Source organism: Montipora capricornis, chromosome 11 (genome assembly GCF_036669925.1).
Source record: "Montipora capricornis isolate CH-2021 chromosome 11, ASM3666992v2, whole genome shotgun sequence".
Taxonomy (NCBI): Eukaryota; Metazoa; Cnidaria; class Anthozoa; order Scleractinia; family Acroporidae; genus Montipora; species Montipora capricornis.
In genome coordinates this window covers 41,868,296-41,888,295 of record NC_090893.1, presented here as the reverse complement: position 1 = coordinate 41,888,295, position 20,000 = coordinate 41,868,296, and the positions used below count along the sequence as shown (strand labels likewise).

At 39.1% G+C, this 20,000-nt stretch overlaps 2 protein-coding genes and 1 long non-coding RNA gene across 4 annotated transcripts in view; 1 reads left to right on the top strand and 2 right to left on the bottom strand.

Annotated features, from left to right (window-relative positions):
* The window catches only part of LOC138023497 (gamma-aminobutyric acid receptor subunit gamma-1-like), a 27,272-nt gene extending 21,129 nt beyond the window's left edge, over nucleotides 1-6,143 (bottom strand). Inside the window, exons 1-2 of the mRNA XM_068870498.1 lie at nucleotides 5,947-6,143; nucleotides 4,683-4,804 (exon numbers count right to left, since the gene is read on the bottom strand). Coding sequence (XP_068726599.1) covers nucleotides 4,683-4,804; nucleotides 5,947-6,086 — 262 coding nt within the window. The 5' untranslated portion in view covers nucleotides 6,087-6,143. The remainder of the gene's footprint in view (nucleotides 1-4,682; nucleotides 4,805-5,946) is intronic.
* A 1,340-nt stretch (nucleotides 6,144-7,483) lies between these two features.
* On the top strand, nucleotides 7,484-14,352 carry LOC138024199 (uncharacterized). 2 transcript variants are annotated; one of them, XR_011126922.1, is made up of 4 exons: nucleotides 7,484-7,678; nucleotides 7,978-8,079; nucleotides 10,839-10,913; nucleotides 13,860-14,352. It is a non-coding gene; the product is annotated as an uncharacterized lncRNA (long non-coding RNA). The 2 variants fall into 2 exon arrangements; XR_011126923.1 differs by lacking the exon at nucleotides 7,978-8,079.
* Nucleotides 10,938-20,000, bottom strand: part of LOC138024196 (gamma-aminobutyric acid receptor subunit gamma-1-like) — a 10,629-nt gene continuing 1,566 nt past the window's right edge. The window contains exons 2-8 of the mRNA XM_068871308.1: nucleotides 18,881-18,999; nucleotides 16,684-16,751; nucleotides 15,329-15,540; nucleotides 14,361-14,443; nucleotides 13,784-13,906; nucleotides 12,368-12,729; nucleotides 10,938-11,871 (exon numbers count right to left, since the gene is read on the bottom strand). Of these exons, the coding sequence (XP_068727409.1) occupies nucleotides 11,593-11,871; nucleotides 12,368-12,729; nucleotides 13,784-13,906; nucleotides 14,361-14,443; nucleotides 15,329-15,540; nucleotides 16,684-16,751; nucleotides 18,881-18,999 (1,246 nt within the window). The 3' untranslated portion in view covers nucleotides 10,938-11,592. The remainder of the gene's footprint in view (nucleotides 11,872-12,367; nucleotides 12,730-13,783; nucleotides 13,907-14,360; nucleotides 14,444-15,328; nucleotides 15,541-16,683; nucleotides 16,752-18,880; nucleotides 19,000-20,000) is intronic.

Genomic DNA, 20,000 nt, shown 5'->3' with positions numbered 1-20,000 from the left:
GGTGTGCAAAAAACTTCCATTTCTAACATGAAACAAAGCTCGTAAGGATACTTTGTGGTCGAAATATCAAACACAAGCCTTATTAGTGACTTGACAACAAAATTGGTGATAAAGCGTTGTTTATTCTGAGGAATCGAGCGCACTCTTTTCAGTGGCCGAGAGCTGGGCTCGCTGGCCGATAACTGGGCCCACGAACGAAGCCTCTATTTTCGTTATTACTCGAGAGAAAACAGCGTTGAGCAGTCGATAGCTTTACATGTGTAAACTGAATGCTGAAGCTAGTTGTCTTTGAAATTTCAAGTCCTTACGGCTATTCCAAGGTAAGAAATACAAGTTTACGTTTTTTGTGGCCGTGAACTGGGCCCCATACTGTACATAGGGCAAAAGGAAAAAAACCCGGAAGACCATCTCTCAAAATTCCTGTTGAAATGCTAGAAGAACTCCGAGGACTGGGATTCACTTGGACAAGGATCATGCAAAGATGCCCGGAGTTCCGCGGTGGACAGTTTTCAGACGAGTAGCAGAGTATGGATTACAGAATAGGGGCTTTGACGGTTTTACCTGATGACCGACTCAACCGGATCAATCAAGATTACATATATAACCATGGGTTCAGCAATCGTAGTTTCAATTTGATATATTGAGGCTACTTTTGCGCGAAAGATTTTTAACGACGGAGGATAACCTTTATTTTGACAGAAGTAAATATGTTGTTTTGCCGGGATCAAGAAATGGTTGAGTAAATGAGATTTGCTTGCCTTTTCCAGACTCCTGCCAGAACTTATTTGAATGTTCGCATTGTATTAAAAGGTGTTCAATAGATTCGCTTTCTCTCGTAAAAAAATGTACATAGAAACGAAAGTGCGAGGTCGATTTTGTGGAAAAACTTATTCGTAGCTAAATACCTATGTAACACCTTAATCAATTGGTAAGCGAACTTTTTACGACGTTACGTAGAAGAAATTTGTATCACATAACTGTACTCCACCTGGTAGCCAATGACTAGATGAACATAATATAATATCGTTATACTAATACTATAAAGGAAGTGTAATTTTCTTTAATTACTCTAGCTATTTTTCCTATCTATATAAATTTCTACATTTTTACTTGTACATAATATACTTAGTTAAGAAAAACCCGTGTAATTTATTCTTTATACACAGCCTTTAATTTGTATTTAATTGTATTTTTGTAAGTAAATTCAAATCAATTAAAAATTAATAAAATAAAATAAAATAATAAAACTTTCAACGTGTAACAGCGGCTCTGAAAGAATGTCGGCTCTAAGAATAAACAAAAACAGCGCAAAAATAAATAAATAAATGACCATGGGATTACTTCTTACGGATTCAACGTCGAAAACGGTTGGCAAAGCTAGAGCGAACCCGAAAATAATGCGTTGAGATGAGGTGTACGAAGTACCAGGTGCCTTGGCCAAACTTACTATGGCATCTTGATAGTCATTACTCATTGATTAGAAGCTGGTAATTGATGGTTGCTTTGACGGATTTTATAGAAGAATAATCTTTCTATCATTTAGTCCCACTAATAGAGCCGACACAGTTTCCGAGATTGTTTCTGAGTGCTGTTGAGAGTGACCGAGAGCTATGACCATCAAAAATTAGAGTGGATTATGGTATTGAGAATGTTCGGGTTTGTGATAAAATGGTGCAAGGTGGAGGTGAGGGAAGGGAGAGCTATATTGCAGGGCCATAAACATCCAACGAACGGATTGAACGACTATGGAGTGATGTTTCCGTTGTGTATCCCACTTGTTCTAATGCACGTTTTATGGCAGGGAATCATCTGGCATCTTTGACACTGATGATCCATCGCACCTTTTCACTTTACACTTAGTTTTTCTACCACGAATCAACCAAGCTAGCTCTTGATCAGTTCACTGATGCTTTCAATCACCACAATTTCAGAACACAAAGAAATGCCATGTTGAATCATGATAACCCACTATCAAATGGTGAGCTAGATGAAGAGACCGCATACAATCTTAAATGCTGCGGTGGCGATCCCGATTGCCCGACTCCATGGCACAGTGATAACAATGTTCTAGTTGAGGAAGTTGGCCTGAGCAAAAATGATACACTGCAATCATTTGTATTGGAGAGAGTAGATCCCTTGAGAGAACTGTTTGGCTCTACTATTGGGACTGCCTGATAGAAAGATTATCCTTCTAGAAAATCCGTCTATGCAACCATAAATTACCAGCTTCCACCTAATCAATGAGTGATGTCCATCAAGATGCCAATGTGAGTTTGGCCTCCTGGTACTTCCTGCACTGTAAGGTAGCATCCCATTTCAATCCGTTGTTTTCAGGCTCTAGCTTTGCCAACATTTCTCTGACTCTTCGACGTCATACCCTTTGACTTCAGGTAACCGGCTATTATGTTGCATTCAGAAGCACTCCCAAGGTTATTTATGTAATCTTGATTGATCCGGTCGAGTCGTTCATCAGGTAAGTCGTCAAAGTCCCTCATATTCTCTAAACCATACTCTGCTACTCGTCTGTGAACTGTCCACCTCGGAACTCCGGGCACCTCTGCAATCCTTGTCCAAGTGAATCCCAGTCCTCGCAGATCTTCTAGCATTTCCACAGGAATTTTGAGAGATAGTCTTCCAAGATTTTTTCCTTTTGCCCTATGTATCGTAACTGAATCCGCAGCCACAGTAGGTGGAGTGATAGTTCGGCGACGAAGCACACTAAGCACATCTACTAAGGCCTCTGCGGTGGAATAGAAAATTTCCTTGTCTCTCGTGTCAAGGTTGCAGCACTCTTTCATTGACCTATATAAACAGGCTAATTGTTTGATCAAGAACTTCGGCCTGCGTTTCTGCAGCTCCTGTGTCAAAGTTCTTAAATATTATCTCGGTTCTATCCACAACTTCTCCTAGAAACTTGGGAAACTCAAATTCCTTTTCCCACTCTGCCGCCATCTTTAACTTTTTAACTGGCACAGGTTACTCTGGTTCTATATGGCCACAATCATCCCAGGAAGATCGAACATATATTTTCGGATTGAATATAAACTTAAGGATTGGATTGAATCAATATTCATTTTATTGAATTCAACAGAAGATTGGTTTGAATCAATATGTGCGGTATTGGAATGCATATAAAATTTAAAGGTTGGATTGAATCAATATACCCTGCGGCATTGAATTTGCAAATAAACTTTAAGTACAGGGTGGAATCATAAGAAGTAAATTGAATTGAACCAACATTGGTAGCAATTATTGCATTGAATGCCTTTTATGACTTTAAATTAAACCTTTATTTAAAGGATTGAACATATATATCTAAGATTAGAGTTAGCTAAAAACGGCTTGCCATAAACCAGCTTGCCAAAAAATTGCCATGTGGAAGTAAGAAAAAAATTCAGTGTGAGTCTTTAATAAAAGGTTTACGGATGTGTCTGTGAACTAATAATGAAGATGCCTAAAACTAAGCTATGTAATTGAAATTCAGAATGAACAACATTTTAATGTAAGGTGACATATTCATTTATTATTTACGCATCCATTCTATTGTTATTTCTTTTTCCCAACATCAGCCTCATTTATGAGATGTAAGACGTCATAGTAAACCCCTCCCCCCTCTCCCCTCACCCAGGAAATATAGGTGGGGATTGGGTTTCAATAGCCTGCATAAAGTGACTAATGCCCCACCATGTGGAGAAATATTTTGCAGGAAATAGCAGAAAATGCCCCACCCTCTGGGGGAACTGAAGATTTTCCTGATGGATTTGTCCTTAAAAAAATTCACGAGGCAGTAGAATGAAATTTTAACAATGCCAGTTTATTTTTAGGACAATATTAGTCATAACATTCCATTTTATAGATACCAATAACTAATGATCACAGTCTTTGCAGAACCAAGACCCAGCAGGCACAGTTTCTTCAGAAAGGCCAACACAGTCAGCATATCATCACCCCATATTCACCTCCACCGCATATGCAAAAGCTATTTTGTTGGACTTCTATAGGAGTGGAAAAAATTACAAGGAAATTAAAAACTAATTAGCTTTAATAATCTAAAAGTAGGACAATTTCAACATAGGAGACACAAAGAAACTCGGGAATTAAACGATTTCGTGACTTTTCCATGACGTTCAGGTCTATTCCATAATCTGTAACTTGAGTAAATGTTTCATGTTTTGATGCCTTACAAGGTTGTTAAATTTGTAGTTTTGAATAACAATAAAACGGATTCCATAGATACCTGTTAACACCCGCGTCTGCCATCTTGAGTGATCGCATGTGGCGAAAATGCACCCAGAAGTCCTTGCAGGAACGATGGCCGCCATCTTGGGTTAGAACGAATCCCCTACTAATGTTCCACATCCCTGTGCTCAAGAGTGACAATATGCGCGAATCCCCTACATACTGGGGACTCAGAGAGCTGTCAATATGGAGATAAAGCCCCACTAAAGCCCCACGTGTCCCGGGTTGGGGGGTGGGTTCGGGGTTTACTTTGACTGGTGCATAAAAATATGTGAAGATTGAAGTCCACTTCATTTGCTTGTTATTAATATATTTATTTTAACAGCTTTCTCCCTTGATTAGCATTGCTTTTTGTAGAATGGCTGATAAATGTGTACAGATTGTTCGTGTAAATAAATTAATGCTGTCATTGTTTAAGAAGATAAAAACAATGTCTTCCTTACCCCTATAGTGAGGTCTCACACGCTTGTCGTATCCTTCGAATATTGTGTCAAGTATATGTGTTTTGTTAGGTGCCTCAATTCTTCCACAAAAACGACATCCCACCACATCTGCATGGTTTGAACTAGAAGAGTCAAATCTGAATTATTTCCAACATTTTGTGTCAGGATTTCAAGCCACGTCTGTCACTTAATATAACGATAAAAATGGATGACATTGGCTAGATTTATATTAGAAAAGGATCATCCTTCCCGACGGATCATCCGTCAAGACGAATAATCTGTATAGTGTGAAAACAGGACGAACTACGAGACGATCTATTGGTGTGTCTTATAGTTCAACCGGTATTTATGCCAGACGAATTTCCGAGAAAGCTCGACGAAAAGGCTTGGGTACCAGTCAAGTCAATATTGGCTACAAATTTCAAACTGGCGGCAACAGTTTACTGCAAACAACTGCTTCCTTCAAATATATGATTGGTTAAAACATAGTTTATAGATGTAGGCTGGTTATGAAACGAGACAAGTTTCTTTGTTTCATGTTTTTGTTCGCTTTTTTGGCCTTGACCCTGCACAAAACCCGAAAAAAAGACGCTTTTTTCGGCAGGATAACCAATCAAAAGCTTCGACTAATTTATTCGAAATTAACTTGCGAACCAAAAACAAAAGATTGTCCAGGGTCACGGTCGCTTCAACATCTAATTGCGACTGTATTGTTCCTACTTTTGAAATTCCCAGGGTTTCATAACCATTCCCCTATATTAACTATGGTTAAAAAAGAGGAAAAGTACTCGTGCTACACGTGCAGCACGTATTTCCGTGCACTTCTTTGCCGTACACCACAAAGCAACAACTTGAAATCTCCAAATTTTAGGTTTTGGCAACATCGTGAGCATATAACAATAAACGACTCATTTTCTATTTCTACTTCAAAACCGTTCGCACTCCATTTAGTTAAAGGATATTTCGCCCGTATTTTACAACCTGAAAAAGAAGGAATAATCGCAAATTTTTTGAAGTGACGTTTTCGTTGCCGTAGCCGTCGTCTTTGCTTAAATTCACTATTGACTTATGCCAGAATGGTCAAAGTCGTCAATTTCAGTCTAAGGATTTCGTCCAATTCCCCTTTTGCTCTGCTTAAGTAGCTTTCACTGCTGAGAAAGGACCCCACAAGCTTCACAGCTTTAATACTAGTTCTTATCGTTTCCAAATGAAGGGAATCTAGGTATCTAAAAGAGAAATTTGGAAATAATTTTTAAATACATACCTTTTGTTATCTAATTCTTCACAAGTGGCAGTAAGAATCGATTTCTGTAACAAAGAAAACAATAGAACAGCCATGAACGTTCCAGTGCACAATCTTTGGCTACGCCCCGCTAGCGAAAAGTGTTTCATTTGTAAGTCCATTTACAATGTAGTGATTTAATACTGCAAGGTGACGCCAGCAGAGATTAGACTGTCTCCCCTTCCTGTCCTCGTGTTTAGCATAATAAATTATCTAGGAAGTTGTTATGGATATTACAATTTGGAGACGCATTCCTTTTCATCTAATCTTGCTTGAGCGTATTGATATGGTCGAATTCTCCACCAGAAAATGAGATACAAAACATGAAAATGATCCGCTATAAATTATGGAAGCTCATTTGACTATCTTAGTTTGTCAAAAACCGTGTCATCAAAGCACAAAAAAAAGTCCCTTTTGTTCCGAAACAAAGGCGGGTTCGCCAAGTCACTGGGGCCAGCCGAAGAAAGAGCTGAGAAATGGCCTTTGTATTTTGGAAAGTGCAGCACAGAACCATTGCTCGAATGGCAAACGATTGACCCTTAAGAAAAAATTGATTCATGATATTCAAAGTGAAAATTCACTTACGACATTAACTTTAAGCCACGCAATATCTTGCTTAGAATCCCATTATGCGACTCCGTTCACCATTTGAATCGATCCCATATCCCACTTGAAGGTCTTTCGTTTGTCTTCTTTACGTGGTAAATACTCCCACAGTGATAACTTTACAACTGCAACATGTGTTTTTCTATTTTGCAGTATCATTTTACCACAATTTGACGACTACGATTATGCTGTTCCCAGTGGCTTCGATAATTCAGTTGGCACGAGAAATTATGTACTTTTCGGCTCATCCAATAGCAATGAGGTTGCCTTATATGGACTGATTAAAAATGTTAAAATATCCGATAACAACGAGATATGAACTCCACGAAAAGACATAATTTCAAGCAGGAGACATCGTGCTGCACATGCAGTGCATTTTACATTTTGGAACATTTCTCAAGTTCCCCTCATTCTGGATAGCTACGGCAACAACAACAACACCACAAACCAAGGATATCATTAGTTAGGGAAAGAAAAATAATCGTGCTGCACGTGCAGCACGGATTTCAGTGCATTTTTTGCCGTAGTTCGCGAAACGAGAACGTTAAATTTCCAAATTTTAGGTTTTGACGATAGCGTAAGCATACAACAAGAAATCGTTCGTTTTTTATCTTCACTTTAGAACCGTTCCTATTAATCCAGTTATATGATAGGTTTGCCCCTATTTTTCAAGGTGAAAAAAATGGAATAATCGCAAAGTACATACGCTATAGTGCTAAGTTGTATTTTGAAGTGACGTTGTAGTTGACGTTACTGTTGTCTTGCCAAAGTCTGGTTTCCATATACACGTAACATCGTTGCAAACATTCGCAAACAGTTTCCGATGGCTCCATCGCAAACACTGTCACTTTTTGCGATTCTGTTTGCGATTACGTTTTCCATATGCGCAATACGACATTTTACAGTCGTTTGCTCAGTGACCTAGCCTATGAATGGCTGCGAGGTGACCTTCAATTGATGCAGATCTCACTGCTTTTATCATCTAAATTGTGTTGTCGTGATTCAAATTAGTCTACATTAACATTACAAAAGCACAAAGGTTTGTATCAAAACAGGGTCTTGCGATGAAGAAGGCAGAGAAGAATTGTCAAAAGACGCTGTGCCGTTAGTAAGTTTCGGATTTACTTTAACTCCGGCATTGGGGTTGAAATAACTCCTCAAGTTGGAGTTACATTATTCTGAGTTAATTTAACTCAAAAAATGAGTTATTTTTATCTCCAAAGAGTTGCTGCACCCAGTAGGGGAGTTAAATTAAGGCTAAAATAGGAGTAAATAGGAGTTACGTTTTAACACTTCTGACCCGGTTGTTCGAAAGCTGATTAACTTGACCCAGGATTAGCGTAAACTATTGTTTCATGTTTTCAACTTTTTGGTGAAAGTTTCTTTCTCTTATTTTTGTTTTTCAAGATTGACTCCTTCTACTGTAAAGTTTTGCCGAATATCAGCGTTGAACAGCCTTTGGGAGTAGAGAACGTATCAAGAAAAGCGGCTTCAATTCGTGAACAATAGGTATTGTTATAGTTGATCGTTTTTGACCGTGTATGGTCAAAAACGATTTAGGCTAAAACAAAGACTTTAAACACGCGAGGGAAATTCAAAATTGCCGATTACTATTCACGCGGGAGACTTGAATCTTCGGCGAGACCGAATTATGAGCAATTTGCACCCTGGGGGAGGGACAGAGTTATAATTGGGACGACGAAACCAACAAAGCTGGGGTGAGGGGTGAGAGAAAGTTTTGTTTGCGAAGCATACTCCGACCGAGTTGATCGAATATCAACGCAGAAAGGTAATAAAATCACTGCTTCAACAATCGCACTAGTTTAGTTCTCATGGCTTTTAATGTGCTTCGTTCTGCGCAAGCGAAAGTTTTGCAAAGCATTTTAGTAATCAACTTCTTCAACAATTGGACTAGCCGAGTTCTCTCGCTTTTAACGCGCTTCATTCTCAGAGAGATTCATTCAAATCTCGAGGCGTAGAAATAATTGTTACTCAAATAATTTGTGTTTTTTATTCGTTTCTTAAGCGCGGGTGAAGCTAAAATGAAACTGGCGAAGCAGCAATGATTTATTAGGCGTTTCATACCGAATAAGAGCGTTTAAACTCTATAGACATTTTAACGAAACAAAACGTAGTCCATTTTTTTCTTTCAAAACATTGGAGTCTGTACATTGAGACGAAAAGAGTGAACAATCGATTGAAAAAGTCGCACCTCCCTTGTAAGTGCCCGACCGCACTGCCGGTTTAAAATTCAAAGCAAAGCAAACAATAGACGGATGAAGTCTCACCTTCATGGTCACTTAACACAAAATGATCATGAATACGGTGAACGGCTCGTGTTCCTTGAAAAAGTGAAATTGTAAAGCGCAGTCTCAGCGAAGATGAGAAATTTTAAAAACATTAAAGACTGAAAACCACCAAAGACACTCGTGTGCGCTTTAGCAGAATGCCACGTTCACCGAAAAAAAAAGTTTACGGTACTTCTTCAATTACAATAGGTAAAATACAATACAACAATAGACTGCAAAATTTACACTTCCTTGCACACACACAACGCCAATAAAAACTACAAAAATTCAACCTAGAAAAGAAGCCTTCACACAGCTGAAAAAGTCGCCAACTCTCACGCTTCAAAGATGTTCTCGAAAAATCAAAGGACACCGTATAATCAGATCACTTTATCCAACAACTTTATGCATACCCATAGAGGACTAGACTGGCATCCAGTTGCTCTCTCTGACGTTTATGAGGCGGAGATAAGACGCCTTCGCGTTGAGAATGATACACTAAAAATTAATTACAACTCTGTCGCCGTGAAACTCCAAGCTCTATCACAAGAAAAACAGCAAAATGCGGCAAAAGTCCAGGCAAATCAAACACTTTACAACAGCCAAAAAAACTTCTGGCAGCTGTCTAAGTCATCAAGGAATTACAAGAAAAGAAAAATTCGGCAGTTGATCATCGAGTCGACGAAAGGACTACAGGAGTTTGGGTACCCTAGTGAATATAGATTCCCCAAGGAACAATCTCCTCTCCCCCACCCCCTAATAACACCCGTTTTGCACGCCGAAAATTTCCGATAAGTCCTGAAATCCTCGGCGTGGTCTCGGCAAAATTCACAACGCGTCACTTAAAACAATAGGGCCATTGTTTAAATCTTAATGGGTGAATTTAGGCCGGAACAATAGACCATTTCTTGATACGAGTAAACTCCTAGGTCAATTTTTAATCTGGGATTAGCGTCGGCTTTTGAACAACCGGGCCCTGGGGTAACATTTAACTCTTCTATAGAGTTAACATTCCAGCTAAACAGTGCGAGGGAAGTTAAATAAACTCCCATTTTGGGGTCAATTAAAGGAGTTAGTATAACCTCCATTGACGAGTAGTAATCTTGGAATGAATGTAACTCTCCAAGTAGAGTTAAAACACCTCTATGTTGCGAATTGCTTTCGTGGAGCTAGTTTAACTCCGCAAAGGGGGTCGATGTACCTCTTGTTTTTGAGTCTTTTTGGGAGCCCAATAGTATCATAACTTTACAGAAAAATTAAACTGGGATGAATAAGGGGGATACGGGCACGATATAATGAAGTTTTCAGTCTCTGGATGTCCTTTATTGATCATGAATGAGTTTCGATAAAACATAAAGGGAACATTCACGGGAAGGGAGGGGAGAAGGTAAGATCGAAAGATTAAGAGGGGGCGGAGAGGGCGGTGGGTTTCCAACTTTCCTAAAAGGGAGTGTACACGTCAGTTTTTTTCGCTATATATAGAGCGTTTTCACTCACGTGACTAAAATAAATGCTAATTTGATGAAACAAAAGAAACTATTTGCATAAAAATAGAGTTCAATTCCCAGAGGATTAGTTTGGAACACCAACATGGCCGCCGTTTCTTTGTTTTGAAACACCAACATCGCTGCCGTGACGTCATCTGAAAACGCTCTATAAGTCTGCTTAGGAGTCAATGGCCCAACACGCCGGAACCTATCCCCGGTTTCCGTAGCATGATGCGACTGGTGCTATTTCTACTCCCCCCTGGATAGGATGCTAGTCCATCGCAGGGCTACCCCCAGCATTAAATTTGTCGGTACCCATTTATACATCTGGGTATAAAGTGTCCTGCCCAAGCAGACAACACAATGTCCCCGGCCAGGACCCGAACCCGGACCATCCAACCTCTCCGGAGTCCAGCGCACTAACCATTAGGCCACCGCGCCTCACACTATATAATATCCTGAGAAATTTTCTTAATGATTTTGATTTTTACAGCTGCGTCACACCCGCAGGCTTTTAGCACGATGACGTTTTCTGCTCTACAGTGAAGCAAGCACAACAGTATTTTAGGTGAGTAAAAGAAATTAATACAACATCACTATTTCCCCTAGACACAATGTACCATTCTGAATGAGCTACATTTATAGTCCTCTTTGATAACTGTGTCCCCACAAGACTGCAGATTTTAATTACACATAGGCAAGTCCTAGGATTTCACAAATGCACTTTAGTGTTTCAAACTCTACACAAGTGTTGCAATTACCCATGAACACCTTCAGTTGCCAATGACGTCGCTGGGGTGTTGTGCTCCAGGATCAGACATGTACTCTGTGTCTGCCAGAGACCCCTTATACGCTTTCGAGCTGATCTCGTAGATCAGTCCTGAAGACTGCGAGGAAGAGTTCTCTCGGCAGAGCCACTTTCGTCATCAGCATCATCATCGTTGTTGTCGTCATCATCACTATTAACATCGTCATCTTCTTTTCCTTCTTCTCCTCCATTTTTCGACAATCGTGATGTAAATATTTAATGGTCCATTAGCGATAAATTCTACTTCGCTTATCACCTCCAGTTACCCAATCCGAACTCGTGAAAAGCTTTATTTAATTACTCACATGGAATATACATAATAATTACATATAAACTTGGCTATACATGGTCACTACTTGATACACTGAATGTCATACTTGATAAATGTGTACATGTGTATGTACTCGACGGACAACTCTTGATTGCATTTATTTCTTGGTTAAGCAAGACCAAGGGAAAAATAGACAGCAGTGAATGTGATGTAAATCAGAGGAAACGTGAAACGTGCGCCTTGATCTATCACGGACCCCAAGTTCCTCGCAAATGGTGTGGCTACTTCCTCTTCAGGCAGGCAGTGGTTAGTGCATTCCACGTGAACATGCTGACTCACTGCAGCGTCTGCTTCCTCACCGTTTGAAACACCAGAGTTTGATGTTCCTTCAGCCAAGGGGAATAATTTACTGCCTGGTGTCTTGCCTCGCGACGAACTGGAATGTTGCTGAAAAAGGATTGCACAATCTTTTAAAAACGAGATCTTGAAATACTTGAATCTTGAAATTTTAATGTGGATATAGGGCTTAAAAGGATTAAAGGCAAGATCCGGAGGAGAAAATTCATCTCTAAAACATATTACATGCTTTAGATTATAACTTCGTACAGATGATGCGAATAAACCGTTGATGCCACCCACTGGGTAGGCCTGATCGTTAAAGTTTTTCTTGTAAAAAATCAGTAAAATGCGTTTTTAATAGCAAAAAAGGTGCCTTCTTCTGTTCCTCTTTAATTAAAGGTAAATACAGAAAATATGAAACCGAAAAAGCACCTTCTGTGCACAAATTGCGATTTGTTGTTCCTGTTTAATTTTTGAAATAACGAAGACCTAGAATGCCCTGGTACGATCTTCAAAGAATGGGTCATGCAGTTATATCCCTTTCTATAAAAACTCAGTCTTTGTCTAATTCAAGCATTTTCTCCTGATTGTTTCTTTTACATACCTTATGAGGTTTTTTCCTGTGGTCTGCCACATTGCGCTTTAAAGTAACAGAGCTGACCTTGTAGACAACCGCCGATTCGACGAGTGCCAAAGAGATAAAGGCGAATGATGCAACCATGAAGAGTTCAGCTGCTTTCAAATAGCTGACTTTTGGCATTCCTTGGTTGCTAAACTCGAGCAGAAAGATCTCTGCCAAAACTGTTGCTGTTCCCACGCCGGCACGGCCAGCTATATCCTTGCCGTCCATCCAGAACTGGATCCACGAAGCACAAGTGCAAGTTAAGCATGGTAAATAAAAGCCGAGGATGTAATGTTGAAGACGTCGCCTTATTCGGAATCCAGCAACAGCTGCTGTGTGAGTTCCTGTAGATACAAGTAGGAGTCTGAATTCGGGAACCCAATTTTAAAATTTGATGTCCGGGTTAAGTGGTGTTATTAAAGAAAGTTTCGAAGGCACAAAGTCATAGATAGGAATGATGGTAATCACGATGATGGTCGGATGAATGCCATGACAAAAACAATTACAGTGGAATGGGGATTTTAATGATGAGGATAATGTTTGTGATGATAACGTCACTAGTTTCCCATTATGATTGTGGTGATGATGTCGAAGACGACGACGACGATGATGATGACGACCAACCTCGTTCCTAGGATCTCTCTCTTCTGCCTCAATTGTCGTTCAGAGAAGAGAGACCTAGGGAACGAGGTTGGATGACAACGACGACGAAGATGAAGATGAGGATGATGATAAAAAGGATGATGACAGGAATTTTATTTATTAATTTCTTGTAGGTATGTTAGCCTTTCAAAAAAAAATTTGTGTGTGAAAATGTGACCCACCTGGAAGATAACGAGCCATGTCCTATTTACTTCCCTAGCTGAGTAGAGCGTTGAACTTGTAATAAATCCACTATGACAGTAGAGCATAAGCAAAATACAAACGAAAAAAGGACTTCCAAGAGTTGGACTGCATAGCGAAATCTTTGCTCACATTTTTTGCCTCATTAGCACAAGGCTATCGTTTTCCAATCAGTCAGCCGAGAATAAATTGCTGAATATTTTAAGTGCATTGCATAACGAGCTATCTCTGGAAATTTGAACCCGATATACCACATAATCCATGAGGAATCATCGTTGAAGTTTCGAATTTTTGCAAAGAATGTATGGGTATGGAAAGCCACAACTTTCTTATGTAATCTTTATCCTTTCAGTCTTGACGTTTTAGAGTTTTGTCATAGTGTACTGTGGCAAATTAACAAAAATAAACTCACACGTAATGCATTGATCTATGCGTAAGCAGGGTCTAACGAGAACACCTCCGCTTTCAACACATTTTGAATTAATGCGCTTAGACATTCTACGTGAAACAACAAACAACAACAACAACAACAACAGCTCTGTAGATTACCTGCACCTGTTATGAATGACGTTGGCTTCAAAAAGATATTCTCTTTATCCACATAAAATTCCGTCATATCCTTTTCCTTTAGGGAGACGCTTGACCATTCATACTTCACTTGAGTGTCATCATAGCTGTCTGCAAGATGTAAGGGAAAAGTGATCCCCGCACTTACCTCAGTGGACAATTTAAGCAATTGTCTCTAATTATAGACACCTGAAAACTTCAGTGGCTCCAACGCACTTCAAAAACATACATTTATTTCATTCATCAAGTCCTTTCACGGGAACACAGGAGCCCAACAAATTGGCCTGTGTGGCTTCATGATCATAGCTTGGCTGGTAGAGCATTGCACCAGCATCACAGAGTTTATGGGTTTGAATCTCGTTAGAGCTACCTGAAGTTTTCAGGTGACTACAAAGTCACCCCTCCCTCACGATTACAACTCGCACTTCGAAAAAATACATTTTTTTATGTCTGCATGATGTAACGAAATTGTGGCAGTTTACATTAAAAGGAATTATTGGAGAGCATCACGGCTTCTATACTTGGAGAGTGGTTTGACATAAATGACACGCATTTCTGTACATACATCCAGCTATTTGAAGTATCAAGGTCTGAACATCCATAGGGTATCGGTGAAAATCCATGTGACTTGTCAAGGTGGCTTTGATCCTAAAGAAACGGAGAAAATAGCAGTGAACGTACCCTAAAATGACCAGGTTGGGTGTAAAAGAACTTTATCTAGTGTCTGGATTTCAAATAAAGAGGTCATACTGCAGACCAACAAATAGCAAACAGAAACAACGAGGGTTTATTTCATTTACTTATAGGCGTAAAGTAAACTGATGGATACAACGACTGGTCTCAAATAAAGACTAGTCATAGAATTTATTCGGGACCTTTAGATTCTAGTACGAGGACGAGAACGAGTACGAGATTTGACTGCTTTTTTGTAGCGAAAATACTTGCTGGTAACTGAGCCTTTTCCTGATCGAAAACGCCAAAACTGTTACCGTGATGGTGACTTGTTTTGACAGGACGACAAAATGACGCTTGTTTGTGCGCGTTGACTATTGCTGTTCTCGTCCTGGAATCCAAAGCTCTCTATTGTTTGAACTGAAGTGCAGCTAAAACACGGCTGCCATCTTGTTGGGACCGCCTTGACAAAACACTGTAAGGGTTCAAAGAGAGAGAATGCAGCAATGTTGTGTTGTAAAGACCACTTTCAGTGTTTATTGTCATAATATCGAAGGAAGTTCCGTATTCATCCATATCTTTATATACGGAAAGTCTTAACGCGAAGGTGGTCTCAGTGATTATGATGGCCCCGCGTCTCAAGGTTCGCAGGGTTGAAACAACCTTGTTGGGCATGAGAGAGGAGGTCATTTTGATTTGAATCGAAATATCAAGTTGTTTTCCTAAGAGATAACACAATAGAATGCCATTCAATACCATAGGCCAATTAAAACATCAGTCTAATGTAGGAAGTTATCTTGAAGGTAAGTTCAATTTGAGATCAGGACAGAATGTGAAGGAATATAATGCAAGGGGACCTACCACTCAGAGAGAAAAATTGTTCCATCTCCAAAGAGGTAAGCCGTTCTTGTTTTGTCATCTACGTCATGTTTTCTTGCGTTTTCTATAAAGGTATCTGGATACCACATTTTGGCAAGTGTGTCACCCTTCAAACGAACAAACCATGATGCGTTGCCGTAAGCGAGTCTGGGATCGTCCCAGTTCTCCTTCAACATTACCTCAACTTGGTATTCCTGCAAAGGATACATTGGTATTGCAACAGAGAATAAAGTCAAAGCAAGAGACAAATGGCCCAAAGGACTAGTGATGAGTGTGCGATTGTCACAACCCAGTCAAAATCGTTTTCTGTTGAAATATTCCTTTGGTGGCGAACAATTCAGAGGCGTTTTTTTTCAAGCGCACTCTCTTCTTTGATATTTAAAATCGTCAAACCTTCGTACTTCTGGTTTATGTCAACCTTCGGCTGTGTTAGAGGACACAAAGGTGTGGTGCCCACTATTCTTATTCTCAAAGCTCAATCATGTGAAAGAATTAGCATATCATTGAAAAGGTATGGAACCTTCGATTACCATGTTTCGATTGTAACTAAACCATAATGAAAACCAGATAGCTATGAACTTTTCATGCCTAATTTACCTGACACTGTTTGCTATCCATTTTAATAACGAAAAACTTTTTCGGCGAGCAAACTTAAGATGCACTTTTGTTTGTTTGTTTGAGTAGATTGAAGTTTTGGCAACTATTCAGCTAATGTGGACCTGCTATACGCACCCACCCATATACACACAGTGGACAGCCACAACACCGGGAACTTCATCCCCTAATCTTCTCGAATAGTGTGTGGGTTCTTTAACGTCCCACAGGGAACAAATGAACATGGACGTTATTTGTGAGACGGGACCTCCGGCTTATTGTCCTTATCCGAGAAGACTTAAAAGTGTAATCATTTGCGAATGTAATTACAAAGGAAGCAATTTCTCCTCATGCAGTTATTTAAAGACCCTGAGGGTTGGTCCGGCCCGCGGAGTCGAACTCACGACCTCCCGCATGACAGCCCGATGCTCAACCAACTGAGCGCCAGCCTTGTTTAATAAGTGGATCTATGTTTATCAAAAAGTTTTTGAAGTTTTGCGAATCGAGAACTAGGTCTAAAAACCAAGGACATTTCCACATTCTAGTCACAAAAAGAAATCATAGAGGATCCATGATCATGATTGAGTAGAAAGGACATATAACAATTAATTAAAAGAATTTTCGCTGACACATGTCCAATATGCACCAACAAAAACATCGATCAGTTTATGTGCATTGGACAACACTCAGAATTTGGATCGTGTAAATGTTTTCTTTACAGAAAAGAAGATATTGAGTCATACCATTTGCTCCTCTTTGATGTCATGAAAAGAGTCAATCACAGCATACAATGAAACCAACACTGGTTTTTCTAAAGAAAAGCATAAACTGATAAATCGATATTAAATTGAATTCCTCGCAGCATTCATTTTCTTTACTATAAAACGAAACTTTATAGGTACCTAGCAAAAATGACTGGTTTACACCGTTACTTGACAATTATTCGCCGAAGGCGAAGTGATTATCGTTGAATATTCACCGAGACGAAGTCGAGGTGAATATTCACCGATAATTAGTATAAATACACAAAGGTGAACTATAAATACACAGGTGATTATTTCAAAAAAGAAAAAAAAACACCACAACGCGAATTCATCTTCACTTACAGTGGTAAAACAACTACTGGCAGCCATTTTGTCCGTCGAGGTGATTATCGGCTGATAATCCGAGATAGCGAGCCAATGAGAGCGCACGATTTTGTATAATCACCTGTGTATTTATACTAAAGTGAGATATGGAGTCGTTTTTAGCCTCACCCAAACCATGACATCTTTAATAGGTTTGAAGCTTTAATGTTTGACGCTTTATATAAATTTAGTATAAATACACAGGTGATTATACGAAATCGCGCATTCTCATTGGTTCGCTATCGCGGACTATCAGCCGATAATCACCTCGACGGACATAATGGCTGCCAGTGGTCGTTTTGCCACTGTAAGTGAAGATGATTTCGCGTTGACATTTTTTCTTTTCTCTTTTTTGAAATAATCACCTGTGTATTTATACTAAAACAATTATTCGCCTCAGGCTCAGTGATTATCGGTGAATATTCACCTCGACTTCGTCTCGGTGAATATTCAACGATAATCACTGAGCCTGAGGCAAATAATTGTTAAGTAGTAACCATCGAAGAATGTAAGACACACGTCAAGTTTCACACGACTTACAAAAAAAAAATCACTCACGATATTGTTATGAACTCTATTTCTTGTGAATAATCACCCAGGAAAATTTTCTTCACGAAGCACTTTAAAAAATTAAGGATCTTAAAGGACTCAGTGATTATCGGTGAATATTCACCTCGACTTCGTCTCGGTGAATATTCAACGATAATCACTGAGCCTGAGGCAAATAATTGTTAAGTAGTAACCATCGAAGAATGTAAGACACACGTCAAGTTTCACACGACTTACAAAAAAAAAATCACTCACGATATTGTTATGAACTCTATTTCTTGTGAATAATCACCCAGGAAAATTTTCTTCACGAAGCACTTTAAAAAAATTAAGGATCTTAAAGGATTCTTTGTGGATCATTCCAATATCTTTATACATATCTCCAACCGGAGTTTTGAAGATCCACGCTCCAAGATCTGGCTTTCTAGCTATTCGCTGTCTTTCATAGTTGATGTATTACTTAATAACATTTTGACGTCATAAGTGAGATTAAGTTTGATGCCCGACTTCCCTCTTCAAATAAAGTAAAAGAAATCCTACCATTCGTCATATCAATCAATGCCGAGTTGTAACCTTAGACGACTACATTAACATTGGTAAACAGGCCTCAACAGCTCCTAAACTCCCCCTTTTAAAATATTTTAGTCTCAACTCTTAAATGATACAAAGGTCAACCGTTCGAGAAAAAAAACATTAAAAAAAGAAATTAAAAAAATTGTTTCGCGATCTAGCTCCTCATTTGTTGGACCATCTTGCCAAAGTAGAAAAATGGAAAATACAAAAACTGACTGCCAACGTCGTTTCTAAACGGTTTTAGAATTAGTAAATGAAGATACTGGTGTACCTCAGTGGAGCATGCCCAAAACTAAACTTTATGCTTGAAATTCAAAATGAAAATTTAATCTGAAGCGACATATTCATCTATTATTTTACATCCACTCTACTGTCATCTCTTTTTTCCCACATTAGCTTGCCACCATCATTTGAATGCTAGGGTTTTCTCTACCGAAGGGCCGCGGATCAGTTCCCTGGCAAGGAATTCGCATGTCGATCAGGCTAGCCACGCCGAAAATATGTATTATGAATTAACGTCAACCTCATTACTTGCTATTAAGTAAACCTTTGAATACATTTATTTTAATAGCTCCCCCCCTCGATTAGCTCTGCATTTTGTAAGATGACTGATAAATGTGCACAGCTTGCTATACGGTACATTAATTATTGTCGTCGTTGTTTAAGAAGATAAAAACAATGTCTTCCTTACCCCTATAGTGAGGTCTCACACGCTTGTCGTATCCTTTAAATATTGTGTCAAGTATATGTGTTTTGTTAGGTGCCTCAATTCTTCCACGAAAATGACGTTCCACATCTGCATGGTTTGAACTGGAAGAGTTACATCCAAAGTTAGTTCCAAAATTTCGTTTCAATGGATATTTTTACTTAAATGGTCAACCTTCTTCAGAAGAAGGCTGCTTTCTTCCGTCCCTGTAGACCCCTTCAAATAGTCATTTCTCGAGTACCTGTAACTCTACTGACAGTTGTCCTTCTTGCTAAATGCGTTCTATTTAATTAACATTTCTTTGTCTGGTTCGCTTACAACCTTATTTTGGTAAATCTCGTGACCAAAACAGAAGATGCCTAAAAACTCATCGCGTAAACTTTTTTTAAAACAATTTTTTAACGCAACCGTATGAGAACATTTTAACACAAAATTTGCAGCATGGATTTTTTAAAAAAAAATTAATTCTCAAAAAAACTATGATGTCATAAGGCCCGCCATTGAAACACTCTTTAAAATAAAAGTTCCATTTCTTTTTGTCCAAATAGAAATTCCATGCTACAGTTTGCAAAAAAATGATGGGGCGGTTCCCATCCGGTGAAAAATCTGCCTCTTGCTTTCTTTTCCTGAGAGTTTTTACATGTTTTTTTTACTGAAACGCACGGAAGAGGACTGGTACTAGCTGCACATGCGCCTTACGATTAAAATGATTTCAGATATCCATTGAAAAAAGTTACTTCATAGAACCATCTACTTCATTAAAACCCTCCTCAGCAACCATTGTCTTTCTGTAGTTAAGAGCCACCCCCTTATGACGCTCAAAGTGCTATTGGTAATGACTTCAAGCCACTTTCGCACGAAAAGTCAAGGATAAAAATGAATTGCATTTTGAAAAATACAAAGTCGTTTTCCACGTTATTGTTTCATGTCTATGCAAATTTTTCTGTGTAAGAAGGACATGAAGGTAAATATGCTAAGATTTTTGCATAAAAAGGCAACATTGAATACACGCCCACGGCGGAAGACAGTAAGTTAATTAAAGACTAAAGTAGAAGCGAAGAGAATGAGAGGCAAAGAGTTGCACTAAAACAAACATCTTTGAATT